The sequence below is a fragment of the Asterias amurensis genome, chromosome 11 (genome assembly GCF_032118995.1).
Source record: "Asterias amurensis chromosome 11, ASM3211899v1".
Classification (NCBI taxonomy): Eukaryota; Metazoa; Echinodermata; class Asteroidea; order Forcipulatida; family Asteriidae; genus Asterias; species Asterias amurensis.
In genome coordinates this window covers 17,198,699-17,218,293 of record NC_092658.1, presented here as the reverse complement: position 1 = coordinate 17,218,293, position 19,595 = coordinate 17,198,699, and the positions used below count along the sequence as shown (strand labels likewise).

The 19,595-nt window shown below is 38.7% G+C and overlaps 1 protein-coding gene across 3 annotated transcripts in view; it reads left to right on the top strand.

Annotated features, from left to right (window-relative positions):
* Positions 1–19,595, top strand: part of LOC139943987 (polycystin-1-like protein 2) — a 79,962-nt gene that overhangs the window by 15,091 nt on the left and 45,276 nt on the right. For 2 of the 3 annotated variants that reach the window (XM_071940910.1, XM_071940912.1), the window contains exons 8-18: positions 592–821; positions 2,047–2,210; positions 2,472–3,138; positions 3,992–4,182; positions 4,909–5,020; positions 6,496–6,645; positions 8,020–11,067; positions 12,766–12,952; positions 13,870–13,971; positions 14,571–14,752; positions 15,252–15,428. In XM_071940910.1, coding sequence (XP_071797011.1) covers positions 592–821; positions 2,047–2,210; positions 2,472–3,138; positions 3,992–4,182; positions 4,909–5,020; positions 6,496–6,645; positions 8,020–11,067; positions 12,766–12,952; positions 13,870–13,971; positions 14,571–14,752; positions 15,252–15,428 — 5,210 coding nt within the window. Of the gene's footprint in view, positions 1–591; positions 822–2,046; positions 2,211–2,471; positions 3,139–3,991; positions 4,183–4,277; positions 4,491–4,908; positions 5,021–6,495; positions 6,646–8,019; positions 11,068–12,765; positions 12,953–13,869; positions 13,972–14,570; positions 14,753–15,251; positions 15,429–19,595 lie in introns of those variants that run through there. The other variant, XM_071940913.1, reaches the window with a different exon arrangement.

Sequence of the window (19,595 nt, the reverse complement as noted above, 5' to 3'; positions counted from 1 at the left end):
CAGAAATTATCTTATATAAGAAACCACCATTTTGTAGTTGGGCTGCTTTGCAATGGCACAGCCTGTCACTTCCACTTTTGTGTTTAAAGGCATACTTTTGGTAATTGTCAGAAACCATCCACACTATGTGTATCCCAACATCAAGTAGCAAACCTATACAAATTTGGGCTCAATTGGTTATCGAAGTTGCAAGAAAATTATGAATGGAAAAAAAATAACACTATTGAATTTTGAGTTTTCAAATGCCTGAGAAAGGCTTGCAGATTCACATTATTCTATTGTGTGAAAGTTACATTTTTTTCTGAACTGAAACTAAAATACTATATACAAGCTATCTAGCCCTATGTTGGCGGTCGCCCTAGTTTGTTAAAATCTCTTTTTAGGGGTGCCAGTCAGAAGCCATACAACGTTAACTGTTGATCACACCCAAGTGTTGGTATGGGATGTGACAGATATCAATTAATAAACCACAACTGGGGGAATTTTAAACGATTTGGGGGTGAACAAAGAAATGACTAGGGTGGGATTTGAACCATCAACCTCCTTGTGATTCTAAAAATGTTCATTAATTTTTGTTTGTTACATCCCCAGGTTTCCTGGGCTAATGCACATGACAGCCACAGTCGCTGATGCAGCCAAAGTGACGTACACTGTTGGGATGTACCTCAATGTCCACCTACCTGTGCTGACCATCAGATCACACTGCCCCGCCGTCGTCTTACGAGGAATGCCTTTTAGTTGTGAATTCACTGCCTTTGGAACAGGAATGGCAGCCACGGTTCACATTGATGACATTGGGAGTTTTAATATGACCATAGCAGGTAAAGAAATTCAATTCAATTCAATTCAATTTTTTTCAATGAAAAATTATCCTAGATTAGGCAACTATACAAAACCTTGGGCAGCTCTATAAAAAAAGACAGTTTTAAAATTACCAACTAGGGCGACACCACAATAAAGAGGAAGCCTATTATAAAATCACATATACGTAGTTACATATGAAACATCACAGTATAAATTATCGACATGAAAGAAAGAAAATAAGGAAATGGAATGAATCAATACATTTATAATTGCACTGGAAAATTGGACGGAAACATGAAGCAGAGCATCCACCATTCAGAACTTTGGTTGCCACTTGAATAAAGGAGAGCTTCCAACCAAAAAGTTGTACAAGGTGGGTATTTAAAACGGCGTTCAGACTGAAGTAACTCAAAGTGTTGTTTCAGAATATGACAATAACAGGCTAAGATGGATTGCGCTTTCTTTAGTATTTGTTGTTTGCAGAACCGGCTAAGATCTTTCTGTTCATATTCCCATCAGCTAAAGAATCTGTGAAGTTGAGCTCTCATGTACGTGTTGTAGCCACTGTGGGCGGTGATGGGCGAGGCCAGTCCAGAACTCAAATTTTTCAACCATCACTTTGAGCAAAATACACTGTGCCGCCCAGCACAGAACAAAACTATTACATGTATAACCACATACCTTTGAAGTGAAATGTTTACCAAAATGTGATGCAAATGGTGCTGTAGGATTCTTCCCAAATAAATTTATTTTCAGTAGTTTAAAAAAATTACTAAATGTACACCTTCCCTTTAAAGACAGTGGACACTATTGGTAATTGTCAAAGACTAGTCTTCACAGTTGGTGTATCTCATCATATGCATAAAATAACTAACCTGTGAAAATTTGAGCTCAATCGGTCATCAAAGTTTCGAGATAATAATGAAAGAAAAAAAAAACCCTTGTCACACGAAGTTGTGTACGTTTAGATGGTTGATTTCGAGACCTCAAGTACTAAATCTGAGGTCTCGAAATCAAATTCGTGGAAAATGACTTCTTTCTCAAAAACTATGGCACTTCAGAGGGAGCCGTTTCTCACAATGTTTTATACCATCAACCTCTCCCCATTACTCGTCACCAAGAAAGGTTTTATGCTAAAAATTATTTTGAGTAATTACCAATAGTGTCCACTGCCTTTAACAACTTTTCACTTTAACAGTGACTGTACAAACTTTAAAATAAAATGAAATACTATTCCAACAGATGCAACCAGTGTAGCAGTTGGGCCTGATCTTGATGCTACTGCACACTCTGCCTTGCTCGGTGGGGCCCAACTTTGTGTGAAAGTGATGGATGAACTCCCAGAGGATGGAATTCTCATTGGATGGGAAGTCGTCATTGACACCGCTGGAAGTGTTGAATTTAGAGTAAGAGTGGCAGATTTCTCCATTGTTATTAAAATGTTGTACATGTGCTCTTTCAATACTAAAAAATAGCAGTGAATGGGTGCGTTTGACTAGCTTCCCTGGGTCGACCCCGGTCTGTCCCCGGTTTGTACAAAAATCTTTGACATCATTCCAGGGGCTTACCCGGGTCAGCCCCCAATAATGCCCTGCTTGTGGAACGGGTCACTAAGAATATTGTATAAAATTTGAGGAATTGAGTGCTCTGTTTTTTTTTGTGTTTAGATTTATCGCCCAAAGTCAATATCTGGTAAGTCATTCTGTCACCGGACTCTAAGCTACATCGACTCGTCAGAAAAGTGTTCGGAGCAGTCCAGCCTCGCAGCCCACACATGCACTCCAGAAGAGAAGTTCAGCTTCACCAAACGGGCCTGTATGTCAAATGCTCAAAACGGTACAATCTTCCAGCGGAATGGGATCCCACCTGGTAACACCACCTATGAAGAACTCAGGAAGATTCAATTTACTATCGATGAGATTGGAAAACATTTCATCCCAATGGTGTTCGCTGAGGATCTTGAGTTTGAACTTAAAGCAGGAGATCTGATTGGTTATTACTCCGAGGGATCGGCAAAAATTCGAGAGGTTCAGCCCCTGACTCCGGGAGAAGGTGATGTGTGTTTGGGCTGGTTTGGGGTTGATGTGCCGGATTATAGATTAATCGTGCTATCTCCAGAGTCTGTGCAGCACCAGGGCCAGTATTTATTCCGAGCGGTGACGGTCAAACCATCAAGGCTTTACATGTCGGGAACGTACCCAGAGAGTAGCGCTCTAGGACCCCACAACATCACCGTGGAGATTGGGAATGCCGTCAGCAATGAAACAACCACGATGACGTTTTTTGTCGAGAATGAAATTGATAATGTGACCCTAGCGATCAGCCACTCAGCTGGTAAGATAAATTTTTTTTTTAAGTTTCATTTGGGGGATCAGGTTGGCTCAGCAGTTTCTTTCTCTGCTTTCACCTCTGTGGACCCGGGTTTGAATCCCACCTCAGACCAGAGCCGGGGATTGGGTTTCAGTCTGTCCCTACCTGAATACGGGTTTTCCCCATTTGGGTTTTCCTCCAACATGTAAAACTGAACATTTTTTCTTGTTTCCTATCCATCCTCGTATTGGTACTAATAATTGTTTATTTGGGTGTACAAAAATGAACAAAAAATAATAAAAATATTAAATTAAATTTAGTTGTACACTAAAAAATTAGAAGTTTACAAGTTAACAGTGGTGCCACTTCAACTGGGTCTGTGGTTTTCTCATAACAACCACATTTGCCTTTTCACCATTTTTGTTACTCTTTTCTAACCTCTAAAAGGTGTGCTGGGAGCTTGAAATCTAGACTACACTGGTAGCTTGCCAGTGTAGTCTAGATTTCAAGCTCCCAGTTAACTAAATCATACCGTAGCGTGCGCGCTTTGGCGATTTACAACTACGCGTAGTACACTATCCAGAATCAAGCACCATAGTCTTGGGCCAAGACTAGATACAGACAGGCAAACTTAACATAACATTTATTAGCTTGGCTCATGACAACATCGATGTCTGAAACCAAGGTGCTCTAGAGTCATTCCGAGCGACTGCAACAGTCGATTATTTGACTTCTGGCCTGTCCAGTCGCTCCTAACTGTTTCAGATGTCCTTTTCATGGACTTAATTCAAATTTGGTTCAGCGCCACCCTGGAACACCTGTCTGAAATGGGTGTAAGCACACTAAAAGCGCTCTTTTCTTTTTTTTGCTTTGCTAGCCACTGTCTTTGAAACGGTTAGCTTAAGTGTTGAGCATGACGGCCGACCAGTCTGGTATGAGTGGGATATGGGAGATGGTTTCAATACCTACAATACAACAAGGAATTCCTCTTCGTTTAGCTGGAGTCATGCTGGTCATTACAATGTGACGGTCACGGTGACAAACCTGTACAACTCACAGTCCAATACGGTAGGTGTTTTTCTAATTTTTGTTTTATGAGATACAAGGCTGGACGGCCACTTCAGGGTGAGCGTTACACTGATTTCGGCTATCAACCCAAATCATCTCTCACAAGGGACACATAGCCACCTACATATGTACTCCCCGGGGGTGAAACAGGGTATCATTCACTGTAGGAGCCTGGATGTTGGAGCACCTACCCAACTTTTTACAAAGCAATTATGGTTAGGTGCCTTGCTCAAACCCACATGCTGCTGCTGACAAAACCATAGCTGGAGCCAGTGTCTAGACGGCTCGGTCACGACCTGCCACAAAAGGTACCAACAATTCATAAAATGAGATAAAATGTTAACGAACTTTGAAGCTTGCCTTATGCTCCAAACAGTAGGCTCTAACAATTTATGAACAAGAATGAAACAGAAATGGAAGTTAAATTTGTGTTACAAGAACAAACTAAAATGTAACTGCAAAAAAAAGTTAATGGCCTGACTTTTCAACCCTATAGCAAAGTCTCTCTCAAAGGCTAAAAATAATGTTTAAAGTCTTAAAGAAAGACTCAGCTAGTGTCGAAACCTCAAGCCATTAGCTATTTGGTAAGCAGTATGCAAAAGCTAATTAAATGTTGTGATCTTCTTATCTGAAAAGTTAGTTTCTTGTATTTAATGACTTTATTGTGACAAAACTGCAATTTCTTTAGGTAAACAGTTTTAGTATGACAATGTTTTCCCTGCACAGAAATTGATAATTATTCAAGAGAACATTATTGGCCTTGAGTGGACGAATTCCGACCTGGAGGCACCTATCCTACTAGGCAATCAAGTAACTATGGAATGGACAGCTGAAAATGGTAAAGAGATTAATATCCTATTTTAAAACTCCTATTAAACTTGCAACTTTTCAATGTATTTTACTTGAGCAAAAATGACAAGTTGGGATCTTTGCTGAATTTCATTTGAAATGTTTTTAATCAATAAAGAATTTGAGTCACATGACTAAAACAAATTTTAATTGTGTATATTTTTACTCAATTGGTCGCCAAAGTTGTGAGATAATAACGAAAGAAGAAAAACCCTCGTCACACAAAGTTGTGTGGTTTCAGATGCTTGATTTTGAAACCTTAAAAATTAAATTGCTATTTATTTTTTAACTTGCCTCTTACTGCATGCTCTTGTGGTGCAATTGTTTATTTCGTGCTTCTATTTATTTTCTTTTAAAATATTAAATGAATAGTAGCACTTAACAGAGTCTATAGCAAGAGGTGTGTTATGCCTCCATAGTGGAAAGTATTTTTTTAGTTTAGTCTTTGAATATCTTGTATTTTGTATTTGTACTTAAATAAGTATTTTTATATCCTAATGTGTTTCTGTAATTTAAAAAATAGTATATATATTTTCTTATGCTCTGTAATTCTAAACGCAATTCAGCCTCTGGCTGCCAAGTTTGGATGTTTTAAATAAACCGATAATAATAATAATAAATTCTGAGATCTTGAAATCAAATTTGAATATTTCAGTTGTAAATTACTTCTTTCTAAAAAATTAAGCTGCTTGAGAGGGAGCTGTTTCTCACCATGTTTTGTACTATCCACAGTTCCCCAATGCTCCTAAACCAAGTAAGGTTTTATGCTAACAATTATTTTGAGTAATTACCAATAGTGTCCGGTGCCTTTAAAGCCATTATACACTTTCGGTACACGAAAAAAAAGTTCACAGATTTACAAATAATTTACAGTGTTTACAGAAGGTAATGGTGAAAGACTTCTTTTGAAATATTGTTCCATGAAATGCTTTACCTTTTGAGAAATTATTAAAACAATTAGCGAGAATTACTGATTTATTATAAACACATGTCATGACATGGCGAAACTCGCGAAAACATGAGTGGATTTTCCCGTTATTTTTTCCCGACTCCGATTACCGATTGAGCCTAAATTTTCACAGGTTTGTTATTTTATATATGAGTTGTGATACACGAAGTGTGGGACTTGGACAATACTGTTTACCGAAAGTGTATAATGGCTTTAATGCTAGTTCAAAGTTAGGACGAGTTAGAGATAAGACTACAATCCCAGGCTAAAAATGCTTGGGCCACCCATTCCTATTGTTAGATAAAATCATTCCCTGTACACTTTCCACTGACAATAATCATTCTCTCGTTCGCCCCCCACCCCCCCCCCCCCTTTTCAATGTTGACTGTAACATCAATCAGAACCAACATTGAAAGGGGGCAGGGGGGGCTCAATGAGATAAGGCCGGGATTGTAGTCTTAACTCTTTGTGAAATCCACCCCTTGACAGCTTGCCATACTCTTTTTCAATTGTAGGGACGGAGGTTGAGTACTTGTTTGAGTTTGAAGGCAACGTTGGTGAGCCTGATACCAATCTGACTGTTGGTGGGAGTGGTGCAAACATCTCAAGTCTCAGTGCATCTGGATGGACTCTCAGTAACTTCGTAGTGCAGCTCTCCTCCAACGGTATCACAATTTATGCATAACCAGTTATTTGGTGGGGTTTGACCCCTTAAAGAAGAGGGGGGTTTTTTCTTCAAAATAAATTGTGTGCTGTTACGTTATGAAGAATGGGCAAGATCTTTGTACGTTATCAAACGACAAGAATATTAAGAGCAAATATAAATATAAATATTAATAGTAAACTTGCGGGTACAAGCTTGGGTAAAAACTCTGTTGGTCCCGATGTTTCGAACAATATACTCTGCTCTTTTCCTGAAGACGAGCAGAGTATACTGTTCGAAACGTCGAAACCAAACTGGCTCTTTTCAGAGCCACCACTCCTTCAAAAGAGATTTTACTCATGGTCGACCTGCAAGTTTACTATTAACACTTATATTTATAGTTGCTCTTATTCTCCACACCATGCAAAGCTTCATACACCATTGACAAGAATATTATACAGTGCTTCAATATTATTTTACTAAATTAAGTTGTTTAAACTGGAAAATGCTTTTGGACATTGAAATGTAATATGTTTCAGCTGAGTTTTTCACTTCATGTTATTTTTGTAAAGACAGTCATTTTCAAGTTGAGCTAACACTTTAGTTTGCACACTCAACTGTAGATTTGTAACGTTATGAATGTACAGTTGAGTGTAGACTCGTCAAAATAGTATACACTTTCATCAACAGAGTGACGTCACAAGAAATATTTTAATTTCAAATATTTTGTATGAGGAAAACTTACAGAACAACTTGACCAGGGGTGGATTTCACTATTAGGACTAGTCCTAGGCAATGCTAAGAGATAGGACCAGTCCTCAGTTAGGATGAGTTACTGGTCCTAACTTAGGACTAGTCCTATCTCTTAGCATTGCTTAAGGACTAGTCCTAAGTTAGGACTACCTTTGTGAAATCGACCCCTGACCATCAATTTATTTTATTGAATGCAAAGCTTAAAGGCACTGGACATGATTGGTAACTGTCAAAGACTAGTATTCTTACTTGGTGTATCCCAACACATGCGTAAAAAAACAAATCTGTGAAATTTTGGGCTCAATTGGTCATCAAAATTGCATAACAATAATGAAAGAAAAAACACCCTCATTACACAAAGTTGTGTGCATTCAGATGCCTGAGAAAAGCTTCAGACCTGAAATCTTTCTCTGATTCAAATATTGTAGTGAGAAATTACCTCTTTATCAAAAAACTTGTTACTTCAGAGGAAGTTGTTTCTCACAATTTTGTATACTCTCAACAGCTCTTCATTGCTCGTTTCTAAGTAAGTTTTCATTCTTACAAACTTTGAATTCTCACCAAATGTGTCCATGTGCCTTTAACAAAATTCTGCCACATATTGTAATTATTGAAATTGAATGGTTTAATTATTTTTTCACAGGTTTAGTTGGTACAACAACCTTTGTCACAGATAGAGCTGGCCATCTTCGTATCTCTCTCCTTGCCTATAATCTGGTGAACCAGTCGCGTATCTGGGCCAATATTCATGTCCAAGCCCCTGTCTCTGGGTTCAAAGTCTTTGCTACCCCACCCCAGCGTCTTGGTGACAACATTGTGCTCTCGTACAAACTATCCGGAGGAACGGACATCATAGTCGACATGACCTTCATGGGATTCCAGTTTTGCAAGAACTGCGTAACGACTGATCTTAAAGGAGAATGCTTGTTAAGTGCTTACATAAATTACCACGAAGCTGGCGTCTTCGAGGTTGAGCTGAATGCGTATAACAACGTCAGCGGACCTCTCTTCGCTATGACAAACCTCACGATACAAGCCACCTTTAACAGGTCGGATCTGGAAGTAAGCATCATACCAGGTCTGGCTGTTGTCACCGGTCGGGAGGTCTTTGTAACTTTTGCTTTGAAGGAGGGATCCGGCGTCAACTATGAGGTTGACTATGGAGTGGAAAACATCAATCCAGTGACTGGTTTCTCGGAGTGTCTCTATCAAGAAGAAGGTGACGAGGTATCAACCAGCCATATCTACACTTCTCCGGGGGCGTACCTTGTCACAATCCATGCTTGGAATCTCCTCAGTAATATAACATACAGTGATGTTGTGAGAGTACTGAACCCAGTCGCCGGACTATTGATGGTTGAGCCGAGTTTCAATGACTTAATCGGCGTTACTCAGGAAGAGGGCCTCCGGTTAGCGGTTGTCTTCAACTTCTCTGGCAACGACAGCCATCGACCCACAGATGCGTCAGCAGTGTATTCCTTCTCTGATGTGACTCTTCAAGATCCCATGTGGAACATCAGCAATACTGATCCCTATCCCATTACCCAGCTTTTGCCGGTACCAAGTCATGGATTATACACTGGTAGTGTCACTGTGTACAACCTTATCAGTACAAATGAGTTCCCTATAACAGTAGCCCTTCTCGAGGTCATTGAAAACTTTGAGATTTCAGCAAGCAATGGATTTGACGTGATTGTTGGAGAACCAGTTTATTTTAGCCTGACAGTTACCTGGGGATCCAACATTATGTTTAATGTGTTTTATGGCGATAGTACATCACAAAATGAATACACTGAAAAGGATCGGCACACCTTGTTGTCAAAAACATATTATGGCATAGGAGGATACGAGCTCAGTATAGAAGCCTCAAATTCAGTTGGAGGGGTGACGAAGACTGCAAACCTGAGAGTATTCCGCAGAATTGAGGGTTTCTCTTTGAGAGCACCAAGGGTTAACAGGTTGTCCCCCGGTGGATCCATTGCCATCCCAGTTTCACTATACCTCAAGAAGAATGTTGCCATGCCGAGTACTGCTACTGTTATCATGGACTTTGGGTTTGGCGAACCATTGTTCTTCGATCTACTGAAAGTTAATACCAGCAGTGTGGACTACGACACCACACTTTCGCATCACCTGGGTAGCTTCCCTAAAGTTTACAACGCAGCCGGGAGGTTCAATGTCACAGCTTACATTTCCAATCCTGCAAGTAGCCAGAACATCTCAAAAGAAATCTGGATCTTCGAGGAGATATCCGATGTTGAGACCGTTGTTAAATATAACGAGTACCTCTTGAATAACTCCAATGATGCGCAAGATCAGCCGGCCTTTGATGCCGGTGGTATATACGTGCCACTCAACCATGCCATGGTCCTGATAGCAGAGTACACCTCAGGCAACGATCTTGTGTTTGCATGGGACTTTGGTGAAGTGCCCGGCCTTACCAGTGTGACGCGAGAACCACGAGAGATCTACTTGTACGAAGCGCCGGGGACATTCAAGGCTACCGTGAATGTGTCCAACCCTGTCCAGTTTGTTGTCAGCAATGTGACGGTCCACGTGCAAGTCCCTGTGGCGGACGTCAAGTTGACCCTTCTTGATATCGGAGACAAGACCAGCAATGTCACGATGTACTTTGAAGTGAGCACACAGAGCTTCGGTACAGATGCATGCTATCGAGTAGATTTCCAAGACTCGCAGAGCAGCCCAGTGCGTTACTTTGGCTCTAAAGAGGTCTGCTTCTCTACCTATCAAACAGAAATTGTACTATCAGAGTACCCTTTTACATTTGAACCTATAGACTTTCTGACCATCTGGGAGGAAGGGGGCGGACCCCACTCTTTCAACATCACAAATATATATGATAACTACGATCAGTACAACATCAATATCACAGGGAGTAATGTTGTTTCAGCTTCAACCTTCATCCTCCCACAGTTTGTCATGAAACCAGGTTGCTTCAACCCAAAGGTCATAGTCCAGGAAGCAAACCTCTGCAACAGTCTCTACCATACCTGTGATCCCGGCACAGACTACCAGGTCTACTTTGCCTCTGTGCAGATCACCATCCTATCCAAGGTTACTCTACAGTGTAAGAGCACCAACGAGGCAAGGTTTCAGTGGTCTGTGTTCTCGACCGGGATCAGTCCTGTTGATGACGGAGGGATGGAAGTACAGCTCCCTGCTGATATCCCCACTGACGGTCCATCCCTGGGGAGTTTAATAATCAAACCGGCAACCTTGTCGTATGGTTGGCACCGCATTGAGCTGAACGTCTCAATGGTCGGAGAACACCCTCCGATCTTTGGGAAGGATTCCATTTTCTTCCGGGTGGACGCTTCGCCTCTGGTGGTGAACATCATCGGCGGCGATGAGCGGACTGTCCACTACAACAATACGGTCACCCTGGACGCCATCGACTCGACCTTCGACCCTGATGACCCCGGCGCCACCCAAAAGGACTTTCAGTTTGTCTGGCTGTGCCGTCGAAAATCCTACTTTAGTACGACGACCGGCAACACAACTGAAGATGTGGAATCATTTGAGGAGTGGGATAAGTTTTATGAGAAGCTGATAAAGGAAGCCATTGACAGAAATGATGAAATTGATGCCAGTGATAAACTTGACGAGAAAGTCATTGATCGCGGAGGTTGCTTCGGCTTGTCAAATGATGCTGTTGTACCAAAACCCGGTGGTAAGTAACATAAGTAAACCTAGTGTTGCTGGCTCCCCGAAATACAAATGATTAAACCTACGTTGCCTTGGATCGGTCGAGTTTATCCATGAAAAGCATTTGTAACCGTTTGTTATATGATGCATACAGTTAGAAAGATGTTTTATAAGTGGAATACAACGATTCACACAAATTAGGCTCAAATTTTCGTGGTTTTCCTTTACTTTACAAACTAACACGGTCGGCTATGGCCGACTGGTTAGTCGACGAGGTAAAAGGAAAACCACACAATTTTGAGTGATACTTGTGTGGATTGTATCCTACATTTAAAATATCTTTCTAATCATATGCATTTTATAACAAACGGTTTTATACGCTTTTTCAAAAACCAACTCGTCCAATTCAAGGCAACATGTTCCTTTAATGAAAAGCTGAGTTATGTAAAGTGGATTGATTTATAAAGTGCGTCTCAGATTCTGTGTTCCTATCGGGGATTAATTAGTCTTCCTGTGTGGAATTTTTCTCTGTTTTTTTTTTGCAATTTCTTAAAAATGGTGCCACCTTTTGAAATGAAATTTTCACATGTTACTTTTATTGTATAAATATATCTTCATTTTATGGGATTAAAGCAATCAAAAAACTCCAAAAACTAAAGGTACACATTGGCCTAAATTATGCATCTTGTGTTACCAAATTCATTGCACTTCCTTGACTTTAAAGCCCCATGTACACTTTCGGTACAGAAAAACAAAACAAAAGTTCACAGATTTACAAATAATTTACAGGGTTTACAGAAGGTAATGGTGAAAGACTTCTCTTGAATTATTGTTCCATGAAATGCTTTACTTTTTGAGAAAGCAGTAAAAACAATATAAATTCTCGTTAGCGAGAATTAAGGATTTATTTTAAACACATGTCATGACACGGCGAAACGCGAGGAAACAAGAATGGGTTTTCCTGTTATTTTCTCCCGACTCCGGTCCGATTGAATTTAAATTTTCACAGGTTTGTTATTTTATATATAAGATGTGATACACGAATTGTGGGACTTGGACAATACTGTTTACGGAAAGTGTGTAATGGCTTTAATAAATTGTTAGAAAATCATTAAAGGTTAGAAATGTTATAATAATTTGGTTTTACCCTTACTCTGATTGCAGTTAAAGGAACATTACAGAATTGGTTTTAGCTAATGAAACAGTTGTATTACATAAATCTAACAAAACTGTAGAAGTTTTAAATCGATTGGCCATCTTAGTCATGAGAAAACACCTATACACATTATGCATGACATTAATTTAAAAATAAATTAACACTACGCTCACTGAATGATAAACTCCCAACAGGAAATGAGTTTTGTTTATTTCTCATCGAATATGACATTTCAAATAGAAACATTTAAGGAGATATTTTCTACTATCCTCATCATTAGACTGTGTAAGTTTTATGTCAATCTGTGATCTTAGAAAGAAGAAAATTCTTGCCAAGTCTGTAATATTCCTTAAAAATTTAATTATTTATCCCTGCTGCAAATTCAACTTCTATTAAAGTTATAAATGTTGTCTAATAAGGGAACTTGAAGTTCACTACTGGTTAACTACTGTATTTTTGATATGTTTTTGTTGATATTTGTTGTACAAAGTTTTCACACTGGGAAAAGGAATTTCAAGTACTTTTTAGCATGGCTTAAACATAATTGATATTGAATTGAATTAACAGGGAAATTGAAGTTCACTACTGGGATAATTGCCGTTAGCACTATGCCAATGTACTACAACATGGAGTATGAGTTGAAGGTTGCCGTCATTAGGAGAATGACTCTATGGGGCAGGAGCTACGATAGAGTAGGGGAAGCAACCCAGGTTATAGACGTCAGAGAGGGACGACCACCGATCATGCTCACACAGTAAGACTATTTTAGTCCATAATTTCCCAATAGATTGTTTAATAGAATAGAGAGTGTTTGAACTTGAGATTCTCTTCAATGAGAAAGGTAGGTTTGAAAAGAAATGTTTGTATACCAGGGCTGCTTATCTAAATATCAGGGAAACGAAATCTGTTTTTTTTTAACACCCTCCCCATAATAAATTTTGTTGTGGTTTTGTTTTACATTAAAAAAAAAAATTATAATAAAGATCAAGTTCATAAAAAACATAAAGATGGTTTCATATAAAACAAAATATTTATTGGCATAATAAGTTTTCGAGAAAGAAGTAATTTTCTACAAATTTGATTTTGAGACCTCAGATTTAGAATTAAAGGTTTGAACTCAACCAACTAAAAGCACACAACTTCGTGTGATAAGGGTGGTTTTTTCTGTTGTTATATCTCACAACTTCAACGACCAATAGAGCTCAAATTTTCACAGGTTTGTTAATTTATGCATATGTTGAGATACACCAAGTGAGAAGACTGGTCTTTGACAATTACCATTAGTGTCCAGTGTCTTTAAAGATGTATTTATTTTCACTGCTTGGAGGATGTTAAAATAAGAAATTTTCTTCATTTGTTTTTGCCCAATGTGTTAAGAAAGAAATTGTGTGATACCATAGGTCAAAGTTACACAGATTTTTAGTATCTTATTTGAGGAGAACAAATTTATTTTCTTTATAAGTTCTAATGATAAAACCATTATCAATTGTGTTTTGATTAAAGAAAACCCGAGTATAATCTGATATTAACCTCTCATTCTTTGCTGTATTGTAAGCTTTAAATGTTGTTGTAACCCTTCCGTTCCGTTTTGGAATAAAATTAACACACAACAGTTGATTGAAACATTTGTCACAAAAAAACACACTTTTGATATGCTTATTTTTCCTACAGTTGTAAGGTGAACTGTAAGAGTAAACTGAATCCATCCAACCGATACTCTTTGGAATCTAAAGAGGCATTTGGTGGAAATAACTTCTTCAGCTTATATTATGCGTAAGTCGACAAAATTATTGTATTGTACTCAAACCATCAAACAAATAACATTTTAAGAACATTGTACTCATACAAACGTGATATTCTTCCAAATTTAGTTTGATTTCAAAATGTTTGGTTTTGCCCTCGAGAAAAATCAGAAAAAAGTCTATGCCGACACAATGTGCACATGTAGGTCAGACTTGTACTCGATAAGAATTTCCATACAGTTTTCCCAAGGACCAAATATTATGCCTATACTCGTACAATAGATGTTTTAAATTTTATCCGGGGAATATTATTTTGATTTTACCCTTACAACGATGTGAGTAAAGCACTCCAAAACTCTGTCAAAAAAAACCACACGAGCATATTACTCAGGTGGGGTATGAACCCACAACCTTTGCCAACCTAGAGCAGATGTCTTAACTAACTAGTACACTGAGATGGCCTTGTAGCTAGAAGCAGTTTGAATCCTAAATTTTAGCATCAGGTAATGCTACAATTTAGTAGATGTTAAATTTGCAGTGGGATAAAGAATTTTATTTTGGTTTTATCCTTACGCCGGTGTGTAAGCACTCTTTACTTGTCAACATTTCTTTTAATACTTTACTTTCTAGCTGGACTATTTCCAAGTTTGTCTCTGGAGAGTGGAACAAAGTGCCAGTCAGTGAGTGGGAGATGTACTCCAGGACGGGCCAGCAACAGGCAAACTTTGTCATGGAGCCAGGATTCTTTCAGGAGTCTCAAAATTACCAGCTCAAGCTTAAGGCCTCAAGAAATCCAGACTTCTCCAATTCAGGTAAACAAAAACAAGAGTACGCTAGTTAGAAACGTTGAGACCGTTTAAGAACTCGGTTGTAGAACAAATAGACAAGTTATTACCAGTAAGTACGCAAGGTGATTCCTGCACACCAAATAAACCCATCAAATATTATTTGTTGGAGAAAACTGTTCAGTTGGTATTGATCTTGTATGCAATTTTTAGATTAGATTTTTGCCCCTCAGAAAACTCAGCAAAAAAGTAGTCTGAAAATTCTATTAAAGCCTATACCATTCGTAGGTTAGCCCTTGTACTCAATAAAAAGTTCCTACCTTTTTTTCCCCCAAAAGTTAAAACAATAAATATTAGCTTATTGAATTGATAATAATTGAGAGACTTGTAAAGTGCAGTACTGCAGCAAAACAGCCTCAAAGTGCTAAGCAAAAACAAGCAAGGTTTAAAGACAAAACTCAATAGCAGAAAAGCTCACGTTACTCTTTATTTTAATACTACCTGTTCAAAAATTGTCAAAATTCAGGGAATGTTGTTCTGCGAGTTGAAGTGAATGATCGTCCGACCAATGGATCTTGCTCCATCTCACCGCTGGAAGGAGAAGCCCTCAAGACTAACTTTGACATCTCCTGCAGGGACTGGACTGACATTGATTTACCTCTGACATATATCTTCACCATCATGAATAGAGTCATCCATTCAAGTAAGAACATGAAATTAATTGATTTAAGTCTTAACATAAATTAAATTGGCACTGGGTATAAAGAATATTGTTTGGTTTGGCCCTTACACCAATATGTGTATATAAGCACTGTATACTCTGTACTCTCCCGAGTTATGTGAATTTTTTTTAAATGCCTATTACTCGGGGTGGCAGGGATTGGAGCCCAAGACCTTTGCCACTTTAGAGCAGTGTCTTATCAAATAGACCACCCAGATTGCCCGGTAGTTATAGGCAGTCTGAATCCTACATTTTAGCAGCGAGCACGATTTGACTTTGACATCTCCTAGAGGGACTGGACTGACATTGATCTACCTCTGACGTATATCTTCACCATGATGAATACCGTATCTTCATGCAAGTCAGATCATGAAATGAATTACCTGATTGAACCCTTTAGCCCGCATACCGCCCGGAGGCACCCTGCATATTACCCCGCATACCGCCCCCACGCGCCCAAGCAGTTTGACATGGTGTAATTTGAGTCATTAAAACGCAGCAAACAGCCATAGATAGAGTGCGATGTCAAGATGACAATAGTCTAAGCACATGGTCCACATAAGAAAAAATGACGTAAGGTTCAAAGGTCGAAAGTCATTTCACAATCAAACAACGCATGTACGACGAGTGGGTGCTTTTTGTTTGTGTGGAGCAGGCTGTTTTCTCTGTGTGGGTGGACCGTATACATGTAGGTGATGTACTACATACTGCGCTCGCGTACACAGAGTAGTGGCAGTCTCCCGCTTCTTTTGCGACAAACTTTCTGGTGTTTTTACACATGAAATACAGCCAATTGAAAGGAATTTACAAAAGGTTTTAGGTACAGAAAGTATCTGTGGATAATAGAGGCATTCGTTTTCATTTCTAAAGGTATGTTTTAATTATTTTCAACCACTTTTTGTAGCTTGAGAAAACTTGTCTGCACAACTTTCCACGTAAACAAACTTTAACTTCATTTATGCAAACAATGTTTTCAAGTTTTTGTTGATCTATCTTAAGTTTAACCTGAAAGCTTGATTTTGTGAGTCAAACAAAACAACTGTGAAAATCATTCAAAAGATATTTTCAGTCTCTACTAATTAAACTCAACTTGTTACAAGAAAATAATCACATCAACAGTTATCTGGCCGGAAATCGATTGAATTTTGGTGCACTGAGGAGCGAATGGAGTAATGTTTAATATTTCATGCGTGCCAAAGGGTTATAAGTTGTTTACCATTTTTTAAATTATTTTTTTTTTTTTTTTTCCCTTTTTGATAGTTTTTACACAATAAAACAAACAGAGAAAAAACATACAACATAACTGATAAAAGCTGATTGAATTTTTATGGTGCACGTTGAGGAGCGTATGGAGTTATGTAGTATACTTCAAGCGTGCCAAAGGGTTAAGTTGTTTACCTTTTTCAAAATTGTTATTATCAGTTTTTTTTTTCCCTTGTTGATCATTTTTTTTCAATCAAGCCAACAGAGTAAATACAACATAACTGATAAAAGCCAAGGATAGCCCAAAAATTGCTTATGGGTCCTTAAAAAACAATCAAATACAAAATTGTACAGGCACGTGTAAACGATGATAATCAAAGGTGTACAAAACTGTTAAATATTTGATTGAGAGAAAAGACGAGAAGTGGTCATCGAAATTGCAGGAGAATAATGAAAGAAAAACACTTGTTAGCATGATCACTGGTTCTCATTCTAGTCAGTTCGCCGAAAGGCACTGGTCACTATTGGTAATTGTCAAAGACCAGTCTTCTCACTTGTTGCATCTCTGCTTTCAAGAACAAATCTACATGTATGACAATTTAGACTCAATATAAACCACAAGGGAAACTGACTGGGTAAATTTGTAAATGATTTTTGGGGTTGAACAAGTCAATTTTTGGGCTAGTCAATTCTTTGTTCAACCCCAAAAATCGTTTATATGGGGTTGGACAAGAAATTGACTAGTCAATTCCTTGTTCAACCCCAAAAATCATTTACAAATTTGTCAACTCTTTGTTCAACCCCAAAAATCATTTACAAATTTGTCAACTCTTTGTTCAACCCCAAAAATCATTTACAAATTTGTCAACTCTTTGTTCAACCCCAAAAATCATTTACAAATTTAACCAGTCAGTTTCCCTTGTGGTTTATATTGATATCTGAAACAAAAAGTCACATCCCCTTAAGGTGATCCCCAAGCTGCCGCTTCCCAGGTTGTATCGTAATTTGGGTGTGATCCCTGGCTACACGGCAGTTAACGGTTGTATGGCTTCTGACTGGCACCTCCGAACAAAGATATTGACAAAATAGGGACACCGCCAATATAGGGCTAGATAGCTCAGTTGGTAGAACGCCGGCACGTTAATCCGGAGGTTGTTGATTCGAATCCCAATCTAGTCAATTCTTTGTTCAACCCCAAAAAACAATTTAGACTCAATAGGTTATCGAAATTGCAAAAGAATAATAAAGAAAATAATACTGTTGTAGCACAAGCTTGTGTGCTTTAAGATGCCTAATAAATGGTTTCAGCTAAAGTCTTTTAATATTTGAGTGAGAATAAACCTTTCTCAATGACTATGCTCTCACTGTTCTAGTCAAATCGCCTTCAGGCTCTAGACACTATTGGTAATTACTCAATAATTGTTAGCATAAAACATACTTGGTTACAAGCAATGCAGAGCTGTTGATAGTATAAAACATTGTGAGAACTGGCTCCCTCTGAAATAACGTAGTTTTCAAAAAAGAAGTAATTTTCCATTAATACAAATATTTGAGTTTAATTTCGAAACCTCAGAATTAGCAGCAAGATATGGTCAACCATTCAATAGCATTTACAAGCAAACATTTTCCAAAGGTTTACATTCAAATTGAAATCCTATTTTACGTGCTTTCTGATTCGTACAGCTGTTTAAAGGCGGATACTTTGAGGGAAAACTATTTGGCATTGTCTCCAAGTGAACGCCAAAGCAATTTTGGCTAAAAAGATGGCTGCCTGAGGTCACTACAGAGCAGTCAAAAATGTACAAATACATGTTTAGGGCAGGACTGGTTGAAACATTCAAGAAAAACATTAATTTCTTTTTAAATTGTTTAACTTATGATTGTAAGACTTTATCTCCATTGAAAAAATCGTTAAATTCTAATTTAAAAATTTTTAAAATTTAAAATGGTCCTGGATGGCGTTAACAGAAGAAAAAGACAACATAACCAGGGCAAAATAATTCGCTTTGAATTTCAAAGTTACCGGGTGAAGAATTAAACTTAAGCAAGGGTAACAACCCAAAAGTATCAACTAATTCAATTAAGAAAAAAACATGATGTTAATAATGATGTAAAATACATGGAAACACCTTTTAAAGGACAACTTATGAGCTAGTAAATGATCTATAATTCCAATCGTTTTAATAAAGCCACAAGTCATCTTTAATTTGAATGCAAAGAAGTTGAAATTTGTTGCACATTAAGGAAAAAGAAAACACAAATTAGCAGCAAAATCATGTTCTTTATGTCTGTGGTTGTGGCCGTGGCCGTGGCCAAATTGTAGAATCGGCCTAATTATAGTTTGGCCCATACCAACTGCTGTCAGACCCGATGTGCAAATAGGACCACCCAACTTCGAATTGGCCGCCCAATTTCGAATCGGTCGCCCAACTTCGAATGGACTGCCCAACTTCGAATGGGCTGCCCAACTCCGAATGGGCCGCCCAACTTCGAATGGGCCGCCCAACTTCGAATGGGTCGCCCAACTTCGAATGGGTCGCCCAACTTCGAATGGGTCGCCCAACTTCGAATGGGCCGTCCAACCCTACTGTAAATGAGCCTGCCCAACTGTGGCACAGTGGTTGTTGGTGTCAAATGGGCCTGCCCAACTGGGTATGGTCCTGCCCAACTGCCACAAAGTTGTTGATGGTTTTGAATGGGCTTGCCGAACTGCGCATGGTCCTGCCCAACTGTGCATGGTCCTGTCCGACTGTGGCACAGTTGTTGATTGGTGTTTTATGGGCAAAGTCAAAAGGCATATAGTGTTTGCCTGTGTGTGTCTGAGTGATATTCCATAAAGGACTCGGCGTATCAACTCCAAACTTGGTTTGTGGATTGGTCATGGGATCCCTCGAAGGCCTATTGTTTTTGGACCCCCTCAGATATATTTAGCTGATCATTAGGGCT